The 24,491-nt window shown below is 38.6% G+C and overlaps 1 protein-coding gene across 1 annotated transcript in view; it reads left to right on the top strand.

Moving 5' to 3' along the window:
- MMRN2 (multimerin 2) overlaps positions 1-24,491 on the top strand; it is a 79,947-nt gene that overhangs the window by 38,510 nt on the left and 16,946 nt on the right. The window contains exons 2-5 of the mRNA XM_053692049.1: positions 18,562-18,684; positions 18,802-18,908; positions 20,326-20,400; positions 22,082-22,237. Of these exons, the coding sequence (XP_053548024.1) occupies positions 18,562-18,684; positions 18,802-18,908; positions 20,326-20,400; positions 22,082-22,237 (461 nt within the window). The remainder of the gene's footprint in view (positions 1-18,561; positions 18,685-18,801; positions 18,909-20,325; positions 20,401-22,081; positions 22,238-24,491) is intronic.

Raw genomic sequence — 24,491 nt, 5'->3', positions numbered from 1 at the left:
CAAACATGTCCTAGAGACTCATATGTATTATGGTTGTTAACAACTGTATTCCAGCATCTATATAATAAGAAAAAAAACCATCATGTTCCAGCAGTAGCATCATAATATAAGGTTACCACTGTTTTGGATTACAAAAGACCAGCATTGTATAAGCTTCTAAAAGACTATAAAGGGACAAGGGACCGATGCTGACCCTAAACTAAAATATGGTGACATCTATTTTGTTATCTAGGGAAACATTAATCTCCTTGTTATAAATATTGACCTTGTCCTCTGGGCACGGCCCTATACCCGAAGACAGGTCCACTGTATCAGTAGAATTGAAGGCCATGAAAATGTCCCTGTAAAGAAGACAGGTCCACTGTATCAGTAGAATTGAAGGCCATGAAAATGTCACTGTGAATAGTTGAGTGAAGTCTTCAGCAATGGAAGTTAACCAAACCTCTCAGCATTGTGGTGAACTAAGTATTATAACTACATTTCTCCAACATAGGTGTGTCCGGTCCACGGCGTCATCCTTACTTGTGGGATATTCTCCTCCCCAACAGGAAATGGCAAAGAGCCCAGCAAAGCTGGTCACATGATCCCTCCTAGGCTCCGCCTACCCCAGTCATTCTCTTTGCCGTTGTACAGGCAACATCTCCACGGAGATGGCTTAGAGTTTTTTAGTGTTTAACTGTAGTTTTTCATTATTCAATCAAGAGTTTGTTATTTTCAAATAGTGCTGGTACGTACTATTTACTCAGAAACAGAAAAGAGATGAAGAATTCTGTTTGTATGAGGAAAATGATTTTAGCAACCGTAACTAAAATCCATGGCTGTTCCACACAGGACTGTTGAGAGCAATTAACTTCAGTTGGGGGAACAGTTTGCAGTCCCTTGCTGCTTGAGGTATGACACATTCTAACAAGACGATGTAATGCTGGAAGCTGTCATTTTCCCTATGGGATCCGGTAAGCCATGTTTATTACGATTGTAAATAAGGGCTTCACAAGGGCTTATTTAAACTGTAGACTTTTTTTGGGCTAAATCGATTGATATTAACACTTATTTAGCCTTGAGGAATCATTTATTCTGGGTATTTTGATTTAATAATATCGGCAGGCACTGTTTTAGACACCTTATTCTTTAGGGGCTTTCCCAAAGCATAGGCAGAGTCTCATTTTCGCGCCGGTGTTGCGCACTTGTTTTTGAGAGGCATGGCATGCAGTCGCATGTGAGAGGAGCTCTGATACTTATAAAAGACTTCTGAAGGCGTCATTTGGTATCGTATTCCCCTTTGGGTTTGGTTGGGTCTCAGCAAAGCAGATACCAGGGACTGTAAAGGGGTTTAAAGCTTAAAACGGCTCCGGTTCCGTTATTTTAAGGGTTAAAGCTTCCAAAATTGGTGTGCAATATTTTCAAGGCTTTAAGACGCTGTGGTGAAAATTTGGTGAATTTTGAACAATTCCTTCATGTTTTTTCGCAATTGCAGTAATAAAGTGTGCTCAGTTTAAAATTTAAAGTGACAGTAACGGTTTTATTTTAAAACGTTTTTTGTACTTTCTGATCAAGTTTATGCCTGTTTAACATGTCTGAACTACCAGATAGACTGTGTTCTGAATGTGGGGAAGCCAGAATTCCTATTCATTTAAATAAATGTGATTTATGTGATAATGACAATGATGCCCAAGATGATTCCTCAAGTGAGGGGAGTAAGCATGGTACTGCATCATTCCCTCCTTCGTCTACACGAGTCTTGCCCACTCAGGAGGCCCCTAGTACATCTAGCGCGCCAATACTCCTTACTATGCAACAATTAACGGCTGTAATGGATAATTCTGTCAAAAACATTTTAGCCAAAATGAACCCTTGTCAGCGTAAGCGTGGCTGCTCTGTTTTAGTTACTGAAGAGCATGACGACGCTGATATTAATATCTCTGAAGGGCCCCTAACCCAATCTGAGGGGGCCAGGGAGGTTTTGTCTGAGGGAGAAATTACTGATTTAGGGAACATTTCTCAGCAGGCTGAATCTGATGTGATTACATTTAAATTTAAATTGGAACATCTCCGCATTTTGCTTAAGGAGGTATTATCCACTCTGGATGATTGTGAAAATTTAGTCATCCCAGAGAAACTATGTAAAATGGACAAGTTCCTAGAGGTGCCGGGGCTCCCAGAAGCTTTTCCTATACCCAAGCGGGTGGCGGACATTGTTAATAAAGAATGGGAAAGGCCCGGTATTCCTTTCGTCCCTCCCCCCATATTTAAAAAATTGTTTCCTATGGTCGACCCCAGAAAGGACTTATGGCAGTCAGTCCCCAAGGTCGAGGGAGCGGTTTCTACTTTAAACAAACGCACCACTATTCCCATAGAGGATAGTTGTGCTTTCAAAGATCCTATGGATAAAAAATTAGAAGGTTTGCTTAAAAAGATGTTTGTTCAGCAGGGTTACCTTCTACAACCCATTTCATGCATTGTCCCTGTCACTACAGCCGCATATTTCTGGTTTGATGAACTGCTTAAGGTGCTCGATAGTGACTCTCCTCCTTATGAGGAGATTATGGACAGAATCAATGCTCTCAAATTGGCTAATTCTTTCACTCTAGACGCCTCTTTGCAATTGGCTAAGTTAGCGGCTAAGAACTCTGGGTTTGCTATTGTGGCGCGCAGAGCGCTTTGGTTGAAATCTTGGTCGGCTGATGCGTCTTCCAAGAACAAGCTACTAAACATTCCTTTCAAGGGGAAAACGCTGTTTGGTCCTGACTTGAAAGAGATTATCTCTGATATCACTGGGGGTAAGGGCCACGCCCTTCCTCAGGATCGGCCTTTCAAGGCAAAAAATAGACCTAATTTTCGTCCCTTTCGTAAAAACGGACCAGCCCAAGGTGCTACGTCCTCTAAGCAAGAGGGTAATACTTCTCAGGCCAAGCCAGCTTGGAGACCAATGCAAGGCTGGAACAAGGGAAAGCAGGCCAAGAAACCTGCCACTGCTACCAAGACAGCATGAAATATTGGCCCCCGATCCGGGACCGGATCTGGTGGGGGGCAGACTCTCTCTCTTCGCTCAGGCTTGGGCAAGAGATGTTCTGGATCCTTGGGCGCTAGAAATAGTCTCCCAGGGTTATCTTCTGGAATTCAAGGGACTTCCCCCAAGGGGGAGGTTCCACAGGTCGCAGTTGTCTTCAGACCACATAAAAAGACAGGCGTTCTTACATTGTGTAGAAGACCTGTTAAAAATGGGAGTGATTCATCCTGTTCCATTAAGAGAACAAGGGATGGGGTTCTACTCCAATCTGTTCATAGTTCCCAAAAAAGAGGGAACGTTCAGACCAATCCTAGATCTCAAGATCTTAAACAAATTTCTCAAGGTCCCATCGTTCAAGATGGAAACCATTCGAACTATCCTTCCTTCCATCCAGGAAGGTCAATTCATGACCACGGTGGATTTAAAGGATGCGTATCTACATATTCCTATCCACAAGGAACATCATCGGTTCCTAAGGTTTGCATTCCTGGACAAACATTACCAGTTCGTGGCGCTTCCTTTCGGATTAGCCACTGCTCCAAGGATTTTCACAAAGGTACTAGGGTCCCTTCTAGCGGTGCTAAGACCAAGGGGCATTGCAGTAGTACCTTACCTGGACGACATTCTGATTCAAGCGTCGTCCCTTCCTCAAGTAAAGGCTCACACGGACATTGTCCTGGCCTTTCTCAGATCTCACGGCTGGAAAGTGAACGTGGAAAAGAGTTCTCTATCCCCGTCAACAAGGGTTCCCTTCTTGGGAACAATTATAGACTCCTTAGAAATGAGGATCTTTCTAACAGAGGCCAGAAAAACAAAGCTTCTGGACTCTTGTCGGATACTTCATTCCGTTCCTCTTCCTTCCATAGCTCAGTGCATGGAAGTGATCGGGTTGATGGTGGCGGCGATGGACATAGTTCCTTTTGCGCGCATTCATCTAAGACCATTACAACTGTGCATGCTCAGTCAGTGGAATGGGGACTATACAGACTTGTCTCCGAAGATACAAGTAAATCAGAGGACCAGAGACTCACTCCGTTGGTGGCTGTCCCTGGACAATCTGTCTCAAGGGATGATGTTCCACAGACCAGAGTGGGTCATTGTCACGACCGACGCCAGTCTGATAGGCTGGGGCGCGGTCTGGGGATCCCTGAAAGCTCAGGGTCTTTGGTCTCGGGAAGAATCTCTTCTACCGATAAATATTCTGGAACTGAGAGCGATATTCAATGCTCTCCAGGCCTGGCCCCAGCTTGCGAGGACCAGGTTCATACGGTTTCAATCAGACAACATGACGACTGTTGCGTACATCAACCATCAGGGGGGAACAAGGAGTTCCCTAGCGATGGAAGAAGTAACCAAAATTATTCTTTGGGCGGAGTCTCACTCCTGCCACCTGTCTGCTATCCACATCCCAGGAGTGGAAAATTGGGAAGCGGATTTTCTGAGTCGGCAGACATTGCATCCGGGGGAGTGGGAACTCCATCCGGAAATCTTTGCCCAAGTCACTCACCTGTGGGGCATTCCAGACATGGATCTGATGGCCTCTCGTCAGAACTTCAAAGTTCCTTGCTACGGGGCCAGATCCAGGGATCCCAAGGCGGCTCTAGTGGATGCACTAGTAGCACCTTGGACCTTCAAACTAGCTTATGTGTTCCCGCCATTTCCTCTCATCCCCAGGCTGATAGCCAGGATCAAGCAGGAGAGGGCGTCGGTGATCTTGATAGCTCCTGCGTGGCCACGCAGGACTTGGTATGCAGATCTGGTGAATATGTCATCGGCTCCACCTTGGAAGCTACCTTTGAGACGAGACCTTCTTGTTCAGGGTCCGTTCGAACATCCGAATCTGGTTTCACTCCAGCTGACTGCTTGGAGATTGAACGCTTGATTTTATCGAAGCGAGGATTCTCAGATTCTGTTATCGATACTCTTGTTCAGGCCAGAAAGCCTGTGACTAGAAAGATTTACCACAAAATTTGGAAAAAATATATCTGTTGGTGTGAATCTAAAGGATTCCCTTGGGACAAGGTTAAGATTCCTAGGATTCTATCCTTCCTTCAAGAAGGATTGGAAAAAGGATTATCTGCAAGTTCCCTGAAGGGACAGATTTCTGCCTTGTCGGTATTACTTCACAAAAAGCTGGCAGCTGTGCCAGATGTTCAAGCCTTTGTTCAGGCTCTGGTTAGAATCAAGCCTGTTTACAAACCTTTGACTCCTCCTTGGAGTCTCAATTTAGTTCTTTCAGTTCTTCAGGGGGTTCCGTTTGAACCCTTACATTCCGTTGATATTAAGTTATTATCTTGGAAAGTTTTGTTTTTAGTTGCGATTTCTTCTGCTAGAAGAGTCTCAGAATTATCTGCTCTGCAGTGTTCTCCTCCTTATCTGGTGTTCCATGCAGATAAGGTGGTTTTACGTACTAAACCTGGTTTTCTTCCAAAAGTTGTTTCTAACAAAAACATTAACCAGGAGATTATCGTACCTTCTCTGTGTCCAAAACCAGTTTCAAAGAAGGAACGTTTGTTGCACAATTTGGATGTTGTTCGCGCTCTAAAATTCTATTTAGATGCTACAAAGGATTTTAGACAAACATCTTCCTTGTTTGTTGTTTATTCAGGTAAAAGGAGAGGTCAAAAAGCAACTTCTACCTCTCTCTCTTTTTGGATTAAAAGCATCATCAGATTGGCTTACGAGACTGCCGGACGACAGCCTCCCGAAAGAATCACAGCTCATTCCACTAGGGCTGTGGCTTCCACATGGGCCTTCAAGAACGAGGCTTCTGTTGATCAGATATGTAGGGCAGCGACTTGGTCTTCACTGCACACTTTTACCAAATTTTACAAGTTTGATACTTTTGCTTCTTCTGAGGCTATTTTTGGGAGAAAGGTTTTGCAAGCCGTGGTGCCTTCCATTTAGGTGACCTGATTTGCTCCCTCCCTTCATCCGTGTCCTAAAGCTTTGGTATTGGTTCCCACAAGTAAGGATGACGCCGTGGACCGGACACACCTATGTTGGAGAAAACAGAATTTATGTTTACCTGATAAATTTCTTTCTCCAACGGTGTGTCCGGTCCACGGCCCGCCCTGGTTTTTTTAATCAGGTCTGATATTTTATTTTCTTTAACTACAGTCACCACGGTACCATATGGTTTCTCCTATGCAAATATTCCTCCTTAAAGTCGGTCGAATGACTGGGGTAGGCGGAGCCTAGGAGGGATCATGTGACCAGCTTTGCTGGGCTCTTTGCCATTTCCTGTTGGGGAGGAGAATATCCCACAAGTAAGGATGACGCCGTGGACCGGACACACCGTTGGAGAAAGAAATTTATCAGGTAAACATAAATTCTGTTTTAAGAACAAGTTGAAACCGAGGAACTATGGACATCATAGATATTTAGGAATCCCAGGATGTTCTTAACCCTGACTAACCCCTATATAGACCAGGTGCTATAGCTGAGCTAGCAATAAAGAATACTTAGGATGGGCCAAAACAATCAGCTCTGAACTGCAGAAGTAGTCGCCTAGGTTTACGCTCTATCTGGGGATATTGACCATATGACATATTTAAAATTGCATATGGCTTGTCTTAACTGAGTTGGACATTATGGATATTTATATAAAATATATGAAGCTAGTGATATATAAAAATAATATATATATAGTAAGTAAGTAATGTTAGACTTGTTTCTGGTTCCATACTCCACTATTTAAATTCTAAACAGGATCATATGTAAACGGACAACCCTCATATGAACCTATGCCAGCAATGTATAGCTCAAATAACATACTAGCCCCACCACCATAGAGGAATAAACTTTGAAAAATGGCATATTGAACATCCAATACACTGTGTATTTAGTGTGCATAGGTATCCTGAGCATACATAACAAACTAAAATAGTCAAACACAAATAATATAAGCACTGCCCATGGTTTACTAAGTCTGCTTCTCTGGACAAAGAGTATAACATAAAGCTAATATAGAGGACCTGTGTGATGCAATCTTATTGGATGAGCCTGTTAAAGTACTACAGCCTACTTATGATATATATTGTGAGAATAAACTAGGAAAGTATGGGATTAGTAGTTTATAAAAGAGAGATTTAACCTATAGTAATAATTTTTAACACTGGTGTCCAGCTTTAGTCCCTACAGTAACCAATATACTGTTGGAAGAAGAGATATTCAGCCTTTAGCGAAGACAATTATCTGGGGCTATCATGTGAAGGGAGTACCTTAAAATCACCCTATTCCCTGATATCTAATGAAATAGTTGCTCTGCTTTATTGATGAGGGACACTATGACTGTGTTTTATAATGTATGAGCTGCTGGGGATTCCTGTCTTGGAATATACAAAGTCTTAGTTATACCAAAGACCAAGTGTAGGTGCTTGGGGTTCTCAATTATGTTACGAGGTTCACAGTTCTGCATCCTGTCAGCATGGACCACAATTACATAAGACCCACTAAACAGTCTTCGAGTAGGGATCAAATACACTAGATTAGGTGTCATAAACTATACCCAAGATGTGTATACATACTCAGGCACTTGTATTACATTTATGTGCCCACAACTCAGTAAGGTATCATCCACTAGCAAAACATTGAAGTATGAAGTTAAAATTAGAGCTAACGTTAAAGCACCCAAGTAATCTGGATAACTGCCACAGCAGAGTTTGTATCAGAATATAAAGTTTCTTAGAGGCTTCAGGATCATGTCTTCCAACAGCCTAGCAAATATATAAAACACACAGAGAACAATACCAAACTGGTCAAACTATAAAACTGTAACGCACATATTAAGGTATCAGCATACTGTGGTAAAAGGAACTGTAGCATTTACCTTAGTTAGCGAACACTGTATAGTCAGGGGAATAAATATATATATATAAAAAAGAAAAGACATCAAATAAACCTAGAAACCCTCCCAGGGGTACTGATATCTCCATGCCAGGCTGGAATTGAGTGGATAACATATACAAGATGGGAATAGATGCTAACTCTGTGAGAACAAATAACAAAATGCATTACCCCCAATGATGTAAAGTGGCCTTCAGTACAGTTCCCCTAACCAATAACTATGAGAAGACTGCCTGACAATGGAGCAAGAAATAAAATAATATGACATAAATATGTCCAATAATTCCCTTAGTGAGATCTCATACAAATGTCCTTCTTAAACACAGGCAGAGGAGTCCCTGAGGGTTAATTTAGGCTGTTGTCAATAGTCATGAAACCAGTCCTTTAACCTATGCCCATAGCAGGTGTTATCCCATTCTATCAGCCAATCGGAATTAAGGTAGGAAAATTCTGATTGGCTGATGGAATCAGCCAATCAGATTCAAGTTCAATCCGATTGGCTGATCCGATCAGCCAATCAGATTGAGCTCACATTCTATTGGCTGATCGGAACAGCCAATAGAATGCGAGCTCAATCTGATTGGCTGATCGGATCAGCCAATCGGATTGAACTTGAATCTGATTGGCTGATTCCATCAGCCAATCAGAATTTTCCTACCTTAATTCCGATTGGCTGATAGAATCCTATCAGCCAATCGGAATTTGAGGGACGCCATCTGGTAGCTGCATTGGAATGGAGGACACAGAGAACCAGATGCCTAGGCTCCGCATAGTGCTTCCATAGCACAGACTTGGGGAATGGTAAACATCTACCCGCCTTTGAAGTGGAGAGCCCGAATCAGCCATGTGGGTTAGCATGTGTGTCGTTGCACCCTTAGGATCATCCGCATAGGTGCTCAACTCTGTTCCTCTAACTTCCTCCGAGTCTGGTGCAGTACATCCAAGGTCCAATATTCTCAGCCTGCCCTGTAATCTCCCACCGCCTGAGCCACATTGATGCTCGCAATCTCCTGCCAAAATGTCAGCAGCTTCCAGAGGTACAACATTTTCCAGCATATGTAGAGGTTGCGGACGGATTGCAATTTCCGTTACAGCTGGATATCACCACTCTTGGTTGTCCGACTTTTCAGTCATATCTGTTATATAAATGTTAGTGACTTAACTTTTAAGTCCTCTAAACCTTGCTGAGGGGTCCGGCTTATCTTTAATGTTTCCTGTTTCTTCGCTGCCATCTTGCATGCCGTGTGATGTATATACAGTTTTGAGGAGTTGCGCTAATAGCAGGCTCAGTCCTGAGAAATAATCTTCCAAAATCTCACAGACATTATCTTCAAAACTTGTGTAGCGCAGCCTCCATATCCATTTAGCAACAATTATGGGGAAAATACTTTGTAGATGTTGGGGAGAATCGTATCCACGCTGTCTCGTTAGATGTTGTATGTTCCAGATTGCTGCTGAGGTAGCTCCAAAATCCACAGCTCAGATTTTTACTCCTTAAAGGGCTGATGGATGCAGTTACCTTTAATCCCTGAGCATTTTAAAAGTTTAGTCCGTTATAAAATTGGGTGTTTGCCCAGTTTTAATCAGTTATAGCTGAGGAGCTCCAGGCACACACGTCTGCTCTCCTTGCTGGCAAGCTCCACCCCCGGGGGTTAATAAATGTAATTAGTGGTGGCGATGTCGGGAGCGGCAGATTACAGGTTAATAACTTTAATATAGTGTTTGCGATGCGAGGGCCTTGGTTTAGGGATTAATAGGTAGTTTATGGGTGTTACTGTACTTTGTAACAGTTTAGTTATGAGTTTTGTGTAACAGTTTTGTTGCGTAAAACTCATAACTACTGCTCTCAGATTGTGGAACGGATCGTGTCGGTATAGGGTGTAACGCAAGCTTTTTAGCCTCACTGCAAAACTTGTAATGGCAGCGCAATGGAAATCCCATGCAAAAACATCATTTTTTCGAGTGCGGGACTGACGTTGCGTTACAGTCTAAAAGGATTGCGGTACAGTTATACCGACAAGACTCGAAATGGCTGCGTTGCTGTTTTACTGCTGAAATGGCCATTTTTTCAGCATTAAAACACGAACGCAAAATTCGTAATCAAGGTGAATATGTGCTAAAATAAAATGAAACAAATTGGTAAATCTGTGATGAACTGGAGCAAATTGAAATGTATGAATATGATAAGTGTAATTAACCTAATTGACTTATAATACAGTTAACTTTGTTTTAATAAAAGTTAATATATTTTCTGACTTACATTTGGTATAAATCCTATAAACTACCTAATGATCACGTCTAGTTACTCTTTTACAAAACACAGGATATCAATGTTTTCAAAATATTATTCAATGGCAAATTTATAGTGACATTTTTAGAAATCAGTAGTAGTAGTTATTGTGGCAATGAGCACACGCCCCAAAACCTTTAAAGAGTTTATGTCATAAGGTCCACAGAGACATAAAATCTTCTGGGAACTTTGAAGAAAATGAGCGAAATTATAAACATACAATAACTCATAAAAAGTCCCAACTTCCTAACATTGTTCCTTGCAGAAGCAGCAGCAATTCCTGTCTTTAGTGAGTGGGTGTTTGGCTACTTAGCGCAAATAAAATGTCACTAACCTTTACATGTGTAAATCTTATTGATGTTAACAAAACATAAGCTACTGAACTGGTACGTCCCAAACAAAATAATAAATCATTTTATGAAGAATCCAATCGTTTTTAGACTTCAGACTTTAAAAGCATATGGAAGTGTAAAAAGAAAATGCTCTAATCCGTTTTTTTTATCCACATTTTTATTAATTCACTATTTCTTACATATAACTATGTCTCAAACTACTGCTAAGCGGTTAAACACATAAGTCGTCTCCAAAACAGCATTGCACTGCTGGTACCTAGCTGAACACATCTGGTTATCCAATGACAAGAGGCATATGTATGTAGCTGCAAATCATCCGTTAGCTTCCAATAGTGCATTGCTGCTCTGAGCATACTTAGGTATGCTTTCCAAAAAAGGATACAATGAGAAGGAAGTAAGCGTGATAACAGAATTATATTGAAAAGTCTCTTAAAATTGCATGTTCTAAACTCACCCTTTCTGTGCCGTTGCACAACGTTAAACTCAGCGGCTCCGGCCGCCCACGGCACATTGATCTTCTACCAAACATAGCCACATTTAAGGAGAACGATGTGCCGTGGGCGGCCGGAGCTGCTGAGTTTAGCGCTGTGCAATGACACAGAAAGGGTGAGTTTAGCACCCTTTTTTGCATGTTTGATCACTTAAAGTCCACTTCAGTTTTAGTGATGGTAAATCCTAGTGTTTGCTATACGCTTGGAGTTACCATCACTTTAAGTAGTTATGATATATAATTGTCAAACAGTTCCTTGAGTTTTGTTCTGTAACCTATTCTATGTCTCATTATACAGTCTAAATACCACTGCACTCTTCTATGTGCCTGGTTTTCAAACCTGTCCTCATGCCTCCCCAACAGACCAGGTTTTCAGGATTACCTTGGATGACAGCAGTTAAAATAACCTTGTTTTATTTCACCTGTGCTCCAGTTCAGATATCCTCAAAATGTGGCCTGTTAGGGAGGTCCGAGAACTGGTTTGAAAACCATTGCACTAGGGTCTATGAGTCGCCCAGCAAACTAAAACTCCTCAATCAGGTTTCATGTGCACATATAGACCCTGATGACTGACAGGAGGATTATATGTTATAAAATAGAGGTTTCTTATATGTCTCTCTATTTCTTTTACAGACATGCCTGTATTGTGAATAAGTTGCTGCTATTTTGTACTATGTATTATATCTGAGACGGTTTACAACAAACATTATTTGTAATAGTTTTTCTGAAAACCTCAATAAAACCATATTAAATACATAACAGATAATAATACTAATACTACTAGTATACAAACATTTTACAGAGATTTAAAGGGACATAAAACCAAACATTTTGTGATTTAGATAGAACATACATTTTAAACAACCTTCTAAAGTAATTCTATTATCACATTTTATTCATTTTCTTGTTATCCTATATTGAAAAGCAGGAAGCTAAGCTCAGGAGTGTGCACATGTCTGCAGTCCTATCTGGTAGCAGTTTGGCAAAAATATTATACATTAGCAAGAGCACTAGATGGCAGCACTATTTCCTGTCATGTAGTACTAATGTTATACATTAGAAAGAGCACTAGATGGCAGCACTATTTCCTGTCATGTAGTACTAATGTTATACATTAGCAAGAGCACTAGATGGCAGCACTATTTCCTGTCATGTAGTACTAATGTTATACATTAGCAAGAGCACTAGATGGCAGCACTATTTCCTGTCATATAGTAATAATGTTATACATTAACAAGAGCACTAGATGGCAGCACCATTTCCTGTCATGTAGTACTAATGTTATACATTAGCAAGAGCACTAGATGGCAGCACTATTTCCTGTCATGTAGTACTAATGTTATACATTAGCAAGAGCACTAGATGGAAGCACTATTTCCTGTCATGTATTAATAATGTTATACATTAGCAAGAGCACTAGATGGCAGCACTATTTCCTGTCATGTAGTACTAATGTTATACATTAACAAGAGCATTAGATGGCAGCACTATTTCCTGTCATGTAGTACTAATGTTATACATTAACAAGAGCACTAGATGGCAGCACTATTTCCTGTCATGTAGTACTAATGTTATACATTAACAAGAGCACTAGATGGCAGCACTATTTCCTGTCATGTAGTACTAATGTTATACATTAACAAGAGCACTAGATGGCAGCACTATTTCCTGTCATGTAGTACTAATGTTATACATTAGCAAGAGTACTAGATGTCTGCAGTCCTATCTGGTAGCAGTTTGGCAAAAATATTATACATTAGCAAGAGCACTAGATGGAAGCACTATTTCCTGTCATGTAGTACCAATGGTATACATTAACAAGAGCATTAGATGGCAGCACTATTTCCTGTCATGTAGTACTAATGTTATACATTAACAAGAGCACTAGATGGCAGCACTATTTCCTGTCATGTAGTACTAATGTTATACATTAACAAGAGCACTAGATGGCAGCACTATTTCCTGTCATGTAGTACTAATGTTATACATTAACAAGAGCACTAGATGGCAGCACTATTTCCTGTCATGTAGTACTAATGTTATACATTAGCAAGAGCACTAGATGGCAGCACTATTTCCTGTCATGTAGTACTAATCTTATACATTAGCAAGAGCACTAGATGGCAGCACTATTTCCTGTCATGTAGTACTAATCTTATACATTAGCAAGAGCACTAGATGGCAGCACTATTTCCTGTCATGTAGTACTAATCTTATACATTAGCAAGAGCACTAGATGGCAGCACTATTTCCTGTTATGTAGTACTAATCGTATACATTAGCAAGAGCACTAGATGGCAGCACTATTTCCTGTCATGTAGTACTAATCTTATACATTAGCAAGAGCACTAGATGGCAGCACTATTTCCTGTCATGTAGTACTAATGTTATACATTAGCAAGAGCACTAGATGGCAGCACTATTTCCTGTCATGTAGTGCTAATGTTATACATTAGCAAGAGCACTAGATGGCAGCACTATTTCCTGTCATGTAGTGCTAATGTTATACATTAGCAAGAGCACTAGATGGCAGCACTATTTCCTGTCATGTAGTGCTAATGTTATACATTAGCAAGAGCACTAGATGGCAGCACTATTTCCTGCCATGTAGTACTAATCTTATACATTAGCAAGAGCACTGGATGGCAGCACTATTTCCTGTCATGTAGTACTAATCTTATACATTAGCAAGAGCACTGGATGGCAGCACTATTTCCTGTCATGTAGTACTAATCTTATACATTAGCAAGAGCACTAGATGGCAGCACTATTTCCTGTCATGTAGTATTAATCTTATACATTAGCAAGAGCACTAGATGGCAGCACTATTTCCTGTCATGTAGTACTAATCTTATACATTAGCACGAGCACTAGATGGCAGCACTGTTTCCTGTCATGTAGTACTAATCTTATACATTAGCAAGAGCACTAGATGGCAGCACTATTTCCTGTCATGTAGTACTAATCTTATACATTAGCAAGAGCACTAGATGGCAGCACTATTTCCTGTCATGTAGTACTAATGTTATACATTAGCAAGAGCATTAGATGGCAGCACTATTTCCTGTCATGTTGTACTAATCTTATACATTAGCAAGAGCACTAGATGGCAGCACTATTTCCTGTCATGTAGTACTAACGTTATACATTAGCAAGAGCACTAGATGGCAGCACTATTTCCTGTCATGTAGTGTTAATTTTATACATTAGCAAGAGCACTAGATGGCAGCACTATTTCCTGTCATGTAGTGCTAATGTTATACATTAGCAAGAGCACTAGATGGCAGCACTATTTCCTGTCATGTAGTGCTAATGTTTTACATTAGCAAGAGCACTAGATGGCAGCACTATTTCCTTCCATGTAGTACTAATCTTATACATTAGCAAGAGCACTAGATGGCAGCACTATTTCCTGTCATGTAGTACTAATCTTATACATTAGCAAGAGCACTGGATGGCAGCACTATTTCCTGTCATGTAGTACTAATCTTATACATTAGCAAGAGCACTAGATAGCAGCACTATTTCCTGTCGTAGTACTACTGTTATACATTAGCAAGAGAACTGGATGGCAGCACTATTTCCTGTCATGTAGTACTAATCTTATACATTAGCAAGAGCACTAGATGGCAGCACTATTTCCTGTCATGTAGTACAAATCTTATACATTAGCAAGAGCACTAGATGGCAGCACTATTTCCTGTCATGTAGTACTAATCTTATACATTAGCACGAGCACTAGATGGCAGCACTATTTCCTGTCATGTAGTACTAATCTTATACATTAGCAAGAGCACTAGATGGCAGCACTATTTCCTGTCATGTAGTACTAATCTTATACATTAGCACGAGCACTAGATGGCAGCACTATTTCCTGTCATGTAGTACTAATCTTATACATTAGCAAGAGCACTAGATGGCAGCACTATTTCCTGTCATGTAGTACTAATCTTATACATTAGCACGAGCACTAGATGGCAGCACTATTTCCTGTCATGTAGTACTAATCTTATACATTAGCAAGAGCACTAGATGGCAGCACTATTTCCTGTCATGTAGTACTAATGTTATACATTAGCAAGAGTACTAGATGTCTGCAGTCCTATCTGGTAGCAGTTTGGCAAAAATATTATACATTAGCAAGAGCACTAGATGGAAGCACTATTTCCTGTCATGTAGTACCAATGGTATACATTAACAAGAGCATTAGATGGCAGCACTATTTCCTGTCATGTAGTACTAATGTTATACATTAACAAGAGCACTAGATGGCAGCACTATTTCCTGTCATGTAGTACTAATGTTATACATTAACAAGAGCACTAGATGGCAGCACTATTTCCTGTCATGTAGTACTAATGTTATACATTAACAAGAGCACTAGATGGCAGCACTATTTCCTGTCATGTAGTACTAATGTTATACATTAGCAAGAGCACTAGATGGCAGCACTATTTCCTGTCATGTAGTACTAATCTTATACATTAGCAAGAGCACTAGATGGCAGCACTATTTCCTGTCATGTAGTACTAATCTTATACATTAGCAAGAGCACTAGATGGCAGCACTATTTCCTGTCATGTAGTACTAATCTTATACATTAGCAAGAGCACTAGATGGCAGCACTATTTCCTGTTATGTAGTACTAATCGTATACATTAGCAAGAGCACTAGATGGCAGCACTATTTCCTGTCATGTAGTACTAATCTTATACATTAGCAAGAGCACTAGATGGCAGCACTATTTCCTGTCATGTAGTACTAATGTTATACATTAGCAAGAGCACTAGATGGCAGCACTATTTCCTGTCATGTAGTGCTAATGTTATACATTAGCAAGAGCACTAGATGGCAGCACTATTTCCTGTCATGTAGTGCTAATGTTATACATTAGCAAGAGCACTAGATGGCAGCACTATTTCCTGTCATGTAGTGCTAATGTTATACATTAGCAAGAGCACTAGATGGCAGCACTATTTCCTGCCATGTAGTACTAATCTTATACATTAGCAAGAGCACTGGATGGCAGCACTATTTCCTGTCATGTAGTACTAATCTTATACATTAGCAAGAGCACTGGATGGCAGCACTATTTCCTGTCATGTAGTACTAATCTTATACATTAGCAAGAGCACTAGATGGCAGCACTATTTCCTGTCATGTAGTATTAATCTTATACATTAGCAAGAGCACTAGATGGCAGCACTATTTCCTGTCATGTAGTACTAATCTTATACATTAGCACGAGCACTAGATGGCAGCACTGTTTCCTGTCATGTAGTACTAATCTTATACATTAGCAAGAGCACTAGATGGCAGCACTATTTCCTGTCATGTAGTACTAATCTTATACATTAGCAAGAGCACTAGATGGCAGCACTATTTCCTGTCATGTAGTACTAATGTTATACATTAGCAAGAGCATTAGATGGCAGCACTATTTCCTGTCATGTTGTACTAATCTTATACATTAGCAAGAGCACTAGATGGCAGCACTATTTCCTGTCATGTAGTACTAACGTTATACATTAGCAAGAGCACTAGATGGCAGCACTATTTCCTGTCATGTAGTGTTAATTTTATACATTAGCAAGAGCACTAGATGGCAGCACTATTTCCTGTCATGTAGTGCTAATGTTATACATTAGCAAGAGCACTAGATGGCAGCACTATTTCCTGTCATGTAGTGCTAATGTTTTACATTAGCAAGAGCACTAGATGGCAGCACTATTTCCTTCCATGTAGTACTAATCTTATACATTAGCAAGAGCACTAGATGGCAGCACTATTTCCTGTCATGTAGTACTAATCTTATACATTAGCAAGAGCACTGGATGGCAGCACTATTTCCTGTCATGTAGTACTAATCTTATACATTAGCAAGAGCACTAGATAGCAGCACTATTTCCTGTCGTAGTACTACTGTTATACATTAGCAAGAGAACTGGATGGCAGCACTATTTCCTGTCATGTAGTACTAATCTTATACATTAGCAAGAGCACTAGATGGCAGCACTATTTCCTGTCATGTAGTACAAATCTTATACATTAGCAAGAGCACTAGATGGCAGCACTATTTCCTGTCATGTAGTACTAATCTTATACATTAGCACGAGCACTAGATGGCAGCACTATTTCCTGTCATGTAGTACTAATCTTATACATTAGCAAGAGCACTAGATGGCAGCACTATTTCCTGTCATGTAGTACTAATCTTATACATTAGCAAGAGCACTAGATGGCAGCACTATTTCCTGTCATGTATTACTAATGTTATACATTAGCAAGAGCATTAGATGGCAGCACTATTTCCTGTCATGTAGTGCTAATGTTATACATTAGCAAGAGCACTAGATGGCAGCACTATTTCCTGTCATGTAGTGCTAATGTTATACATTAGCAAGAGCACTAGATGGCAGCACTATTTCCTGTCATGTAGTGCTAATGTTATACATTAGCAAGAGCACTAGATGGCAGCACTATTTCCTGCCATGTAGTACTAATCATATACATTAGCAAGAGCACTAGATGGCAGCACTATTTCCTGTCATGTAGTACTAATCTTATACATTAGCAAGAGCACTGGATGGCAGCACTATTTCCTGTCATGTAGTACTAATCTTATACATTAGCAAGAGCACTAGATAGCAGCACTATTTCCTGTCATAGTACTAATGTTATACATTAGCAAGAGCACTGGATGGCAGCACTATTTCCTGTCAGGTAGTACTAATCTTATACATTAGCAAGAGCACTAGATGGCAGCACTATTTTGTGTCATGTAGTACTAATCTTATACATTAGCAAGAGCACTAGATGGCAGCACTATTTTGTGTCATGTAGTACTAATCTTATACATTAGCAAGAGCACTGGATGGCAGCACTATTTTGTGTCATGTAGTACTAATCTTATACATTAGCAAGAGCACTAGATGGCAGCACTATTTCCTGTCATGTAGTACTAATTTTATACATTAGCAAGAGCACTAGATGGCAGCACTATTTCCTGTCATGTAGTACTAATCTTATACATTAGCAAGAGCACTAGATGGCAGCTCTATTTCCTGTCATGTAGTACTAATGCTATACATTAGCAAGAGCACTAGATGGCAGCGCTATTTCCTGTTATGTAGTACTAATGTTATACATTAGCAAGAGCACTAGATGGCAGCACTATTTCCTGTCATGTAGTACTAATATTATACATTAGCAAGAGCACTAGAGGGCAGCACTATTTCCTGTTATGTAGTACTAATGTTATACATTAGCAAGAGCACTAGATGGCAGCTCTATTTCCTGTCATGCTCATCGACATGTGCCCGCTAGCTATCTAGATATTTCTTCAACAAATAATAACATTAAAATGAAGTAAATTTGATAATAGAAATAGGGAACTTTTTGAAAACTGTCTTGTCCATTGAACGAAACATTTTTAATTTCTGTCCCTTTAGTTTTGAGTTTAACATCCCTTTAAACCAGCTGCTATAGCAAATGCTTTTTAAAACATAGCCATGATTTGATGAATACTTAAATGGTTGGAGAAATGCATTTTGTTTGTTTGTTTTTTCCTTAGGAAGTGGTGTTCGTTTGTGAAATCCCAAATAGTGACATATGCTGACCTGTGTAAAACTGAGAAATATGTGATAAGGTCACAGCAACCGTGCTTACATGGGACTCCAGATTGTCAGAGAATCATGTGAGTATAAGACGGGTCGTACCCAGAATGCATTAGACCCCAAACAAAAACAGTCAGGTACTGTCAGAAACTAAATATCAATAGTGAATGTGTTCTTCTCTTCCTTTATTTTCTTAGCTATCGACATGCTCACAAACCCATCTATAAGTTAAAACGTAAACAAGTCACCAGATTAGAGTGGAAATGCTGCCCTGGGTATGTCGGGGCCAACTGTGATGAACCGGGTAAGGGGCATAATACAGGTTATTGTCTTAACTGTGACATCATTTTTAAAAATGATAAACAAGCATTTTATTCAACATTAAAAGGGAGTCATGTAAATGATTTGTGTAAAGGGACAGTAAAGTAATAATTAGATATTCATCATTTAGACAGAGCATACCATTTTAAACAACTTTCCAATTTACTTCTATTATTTAATTTGCTTCCTTCTCTTGTTATCCTTTGCCGGAAGGTTTATCTAGGTAAGCTCAGGAGCAGCAAAGAACCTAGGTTCTAGCTGCTGATTGGTGGCTGCATATATATATATATATATATATATATATATATATATACCGATTGTCATTGGTTTACCCATGTGTTCAGTTAGAAACCAGTAGTGCATTCCTGCTCCTTCAACAAATGACATCAAGAGAATGAAGAAAATTTTATAATAGAAGTAAATTGGAAAGTTGTTTAAAATTGAATTTTCTACCTAAATCATGGAAAAAATGTTGGAGTTTCATGTCCCTTTAACAAAGAAATACACAATACAATAAAAAACTAAGTACAAACTCTATTACTGTTTGCAAAGTCTTTCATCTCCAGATCCCCCCAAGGTTCAAGTTCCTCAGCAATTTCCAACTTGTGTACTTTAATTTATTTATTTATTTTTTATTTTACATATAAAATACACATTTACATGAACGATTCTAACATCTTTTAAGATACACTAGAGGCTACACAGTTGTAAAACAAAGACTGGATTACAATGCATGGTGTGTCAAATATTGAAATGTTATTCCGATTTCTTACTAGATAGATGATAGATAGATAGATAGATAGATAATGGATATATTATAGATAGATAGATAGATAGATAGATAGATAAATAGATAGATGTTAGATAGATAGATAGATAGATAGATAGATAGATAGATAGATAGATAGATGATAGATACAAGAGGGATAGATGATGGTGATGATAGATACATAGATAATAAATAGATAGATATATAGATTGAGAGATAGATGATAGGTAGATGATAGATAGATAGATAGATAGATAGATAGATAGATAGATAGATAGATGATAGATAGATATCTAATAAATAAATAGATAAAAGATAGATAGATAGATAGATAGATAGATAAAAGATAAATAGATGACAATGATAGATAGATAGATAGATAGATAGATAGATAGATAATAGATGATGATTAGATAGATAGATAGATAGATAGATAGATAGATAATAAATAGATAGATATAGATAGATAATTGATAGATAGATAGATAGATAGATAGATAGATAGATAGATAGATAGATAGATACTAATATTAGTTACATTCTGTTCCTCTTTAAAATCTACAAGCCAAACAATAATTTAAATAACAATTGACAGGATTTGTAAAACCCTAATTTGTTTGTTTTGCTGTAGATCCCAATTCTATTCAGATACCAATAGAACAAGAAGCAAGCAGTGAAGATTCACAGGAAGTACAAATACAACCAGGTATGAGTATTTCATTAACCTGTAATGTTACATAGTTGGCATTTGGTATCTGTAAATATGTGTGTTAAAAGGACAGATATTCTAGGGTATATTTAAAAAGTGCATGATATGTTCATTTTATTATGATGTCAAAATCGAAGCTGTATTAGTATCAGGAACAGAAAAAGTCAACAACTATACTAGCAAATATTTTCCAAAGCTTATGCTATTTGTTTTGCTGAGAACAAGTTTCATAGTTTAAAAGTGTTATATGAACTCTTCATTTTTTATTAAACTGGGATAAATTATTCAACAATATAATTATTTTGCTGCATCAGATGTTTTCATAATAGTGTTTTTCAGTGTAAGATTGTTGCTGATTCTTCTGGTAGTGACGGAATTAATCAGGCATTAGGTTCTGTATTTTTACAGTCAATATTAACAGCACATTGAAACTTTGCTTTGCAATATAGTATGACCCCCCCCCCCCAAAAAAAAAAGGGAAATTAGTGGTTTTTAAATGGATATGAAAGACAACATTATACGTTCATGATTTCGATAGAGCTTATTATTTAAAAAAAATAAAACTTTCAATTTTCCAGTTTACTTTTCTTATCAGATTTACCTTTTACTGTTAGTCACTTTGATTAAACTTGGCCCATTTCTTGAAACAATACTGAGGTAGGCTCTGGAGGATGCACATCTTAAACACTATTGAACACTGATAAACAGTGTAGGTAGCAATGACAATCAGCAACCTGTAGGGGGAGCTTTACAGTGCAATAGCTTTAGACACTCTATGGTTAAACTGTATGGCCTACTAAACTAGTGCTGTATAGCTAGAAGAACTGTTTAATAAAAACTGAGAGTGCATCTGTCTTTCAATAGGAGAATTGAAGCAGTAAATGTTGTGGCAGTAAATTAAGGCAGAGTTGTTCCCTGTTGTCACTCAGCTACCTTTACAGGCTGCTTGTATGACATTGCTATACATACTTTTCAAGCTCATAGTGCTCAAGTCACTTGTACACTCTTGAGCCTGTCTCAGTATGCTCTCATGGAACTAAGAAAGAGGTACATTTCATAATGGAAGTAAAGGAGAAAGTTTTTTTATGCACTATGTGAATCATAAAAAGTTTAAATTTGACTTCCATGTCCATTAAGCATTTAAAAAAAAATCTTTGAAAACAGCCAAGATGACTTGTCAAGAGGTTATTGCTGAATAAATTCAAAAGTTCAAAAAAACATGCTTTAAAATTATTTTGTTATGGATTGGAATATCAGTGTTGAATTGTCCCCATGCAGGGTATTTTTGGTATTATAGTGCATTTCTTGACTATCATGTACTTTTAAAGAATATTACCAATGTCAATTATTGGTTTAATTTGTAAAGTAAATTGCATGTTCTTGTGCCATCCTTAAACATTTAGCATTGTATTAGTCGGGTATATAGATGACATACATAATTTAATTTGTAATAATTGGATCTCAGACAAAACAAAAACACATGTATATGGGACAGTATTTAATTAAATCAGTCACTGTTCGAGGGGGCCATCAGGGCATTAGCAATCAAAAAGCTAAGCCAGGCCTGTCTAATGGGAGTTAGAAAATGATAAATTGATGACATTGCATAATTTTAGGAGTAATTGCTCACCTGACCTATTATTGACCACTTCTGTGGTCATACTGCCTACATCAACAGAGGTGTCTGAGATCATACAAGCAATTATAAAACAGAAAACCCTCCGGGACGATATCCAAAATGACATTCATCAGGCGAGTAGCAATCTTCTGGATTTACAAAATGTGCTAGAAAACAATGACACCCTCAAATCCCTGGAGAACCAAACAAAGGGAGGTAAGTGTTCTGGAATAGAAGCTGCAAATTTTATAAATAAAACAAACCTAGAACTATGATATATAAATATTATTGGAGAATGACTGATCATATGATCTCATTATCATATACAGTATATAAACATCACACTCCAGAAATGATTTACACCTAGAAGAATCTGGTCACTGTGCCTGTCAGTGTGTGATCCATTTTACTGGAAAAGTGATTTAAATACAAGGAGCGCCTATCTTGAAGGCAAAGACAGAAAATAATATCAGATGTGTGTATTTGTTAAATGTGTATATTTATTTAAAACATAGTGTAAAATCAATGATAGATTAAAAATAGATTAGTTAAACCTATTTATTTTAATTAAATTACACTATGATTTTACACTATGTTTTAATTAAATACACACATTTAACAAATACACACATCTGATATTATCTTTTTCTGTCTTTGCCTTCAAGATAGGCGCTCCTTTTATTTAAATCACATTTCCAATCACTCCAAGGGGTTACTAGGGACCCTTATTTCAAGGAGCCATAAGACATTAGGTTAAGCGCTGTGAGATAAATTGTACCAAAATATGTGATCCATTTTACAGTATGTTACTTGTTGCAGTGTCTGATCCCTGTCATGTGCATTGTTTGTCACATTTCTTGTAACAATGTTAGCTCCTCTTCATAGTGTTGTACTCTCTGTCTTGTGTGTTTTGTCTTTCTCAGTGTAAGGGTTGTCCATCTCATTGTGTTTTGCCTGACACAATGTGTGAGTTGACTATCTGTAACACACAGCAAACCATTTTCCAGGCCCGGCCTGTGTCTTCACCAGCATGAGCTGGAATTAGGGTCTTCACCTTTTCTAAAAACAAAATACCGCCATGCTCATTGGCATTTGATATTAAATACTCATTGGTTTACAATTAGATTCTAACACACTTAGAAGTCTTCCTTTGATATCATCTTTATTTCTATATTTATTCTTCATTTTCAACTTTGACCTGAGCCTTAGAAATACCTGCCGTGTCGGTAAAATACTGACTGGGTGGTAACCTTAGGTGGAAATACTATTGTCCCAGAATATAAAAAGCTGGAATCATTGGATTAGCCCAATTGACCACAAACCCTTTCTGGGACACTACAAGTTAAACAAAGTAGCAAAGGAGGTGTTAGGGGTAAGAGAGTAATAGGGCTTGAGGCCCCGTGTTTTTGTGGCGAGCCTGCAGGCTCACCAGAAACACCAGTTATGAAGCAGCGGTCTAAAGACCGCTGCTTCATAACCTGTCCGCCTGCTCTGAGCAGGCGGACAGACATCACCGCAATTCAACCCGATCAAGTACGATTGGATTGATTGACACCCCCCTGCTGGCAGCCCATTGGTATTGCTCTCCGTATTCAGCGAGGTCTGGCAGACCTGATCCGCACTGTCGGATCAGGTCCACCAGACTTTGATAAATAGAGGCCACAGTCACTATGCTTAGGTAAGGAATAGAGAATACAAAGTGGCTATGCTTAGGTATGGAATAGAGAATACATAGTCGCTATGCTTAGGTATGGAATAGAGAATACAAAATCGCTATGATTAGATAAGGAATAAAGAAAACAAAGTCCCTATGCTTAGGTAAGGAATAGAGAATAAAAAGTTACTATGCTTAGATAAGGAATAGAGAATACAAAGTCACTATGCTTAGGTAAGAAATAGAGAATACAAAGTCGCTATGCTTAGGTATGGAGTAGAGAATACAAAGTCGCTATGCTTAGATAAGGAATAGAGAATAAAAAGTCACTATGCTTAGGTAAGGAATAGAGAATACAAAGTCGCTATGCTTAGGTATGAAATAGAGAATACAAAGTCACTATGCTTAGGTAAGGAATAGAGAATACAAAATCACTATGCTTAGGTAAGGAATAGAGAATACAAAGTCACTATGCTTAGGTAAGGGATAGAGAATACAAAGTTGCTATGCTTAGGTAAGGAATAGAGAATACAAAGTCACTATGCTTAGGTAAGGAATAGAGAATACAAAGTCACTATGCTTAGGTAAAGAATAGAGAATACAAAGTCACTATGCTTAGGTAAGGAATAGAAAATAAAAAGTCACTATGCTTAGGTAAGGAATAGAGAATAAAAAGTCACTATGCTTAGGTAAGGAATAGAGAATAAAAAGTCACTATGCTTAGGTAAGGAATAGAGAATACAAAGTCACTATGCTTAGGTAAGGAATAGAGAATACAAAGTCGCTATGCTTAGGTAAGGAATAGAGAATATAAAG

Source organism: Bombina bombina, chromosome 9, assembly GCF_027579735.1.
Source record: "Bombina bombina isolate aBomBom1 chromosome 9, aBomBom1.pri, whole genome shotgun sequence".
Taxonomy (NCBI): Eukaryota; Metazoa; Chordata; class Amphibia; order Anura; family Bombinatoridae; genus Bombina; species Bombina bombina.
The sequence above is the reverse complement of the archived record's forward strand: the minus strand, read 5'-3'. Positions and strand labels throughout refer to the sequence as shown.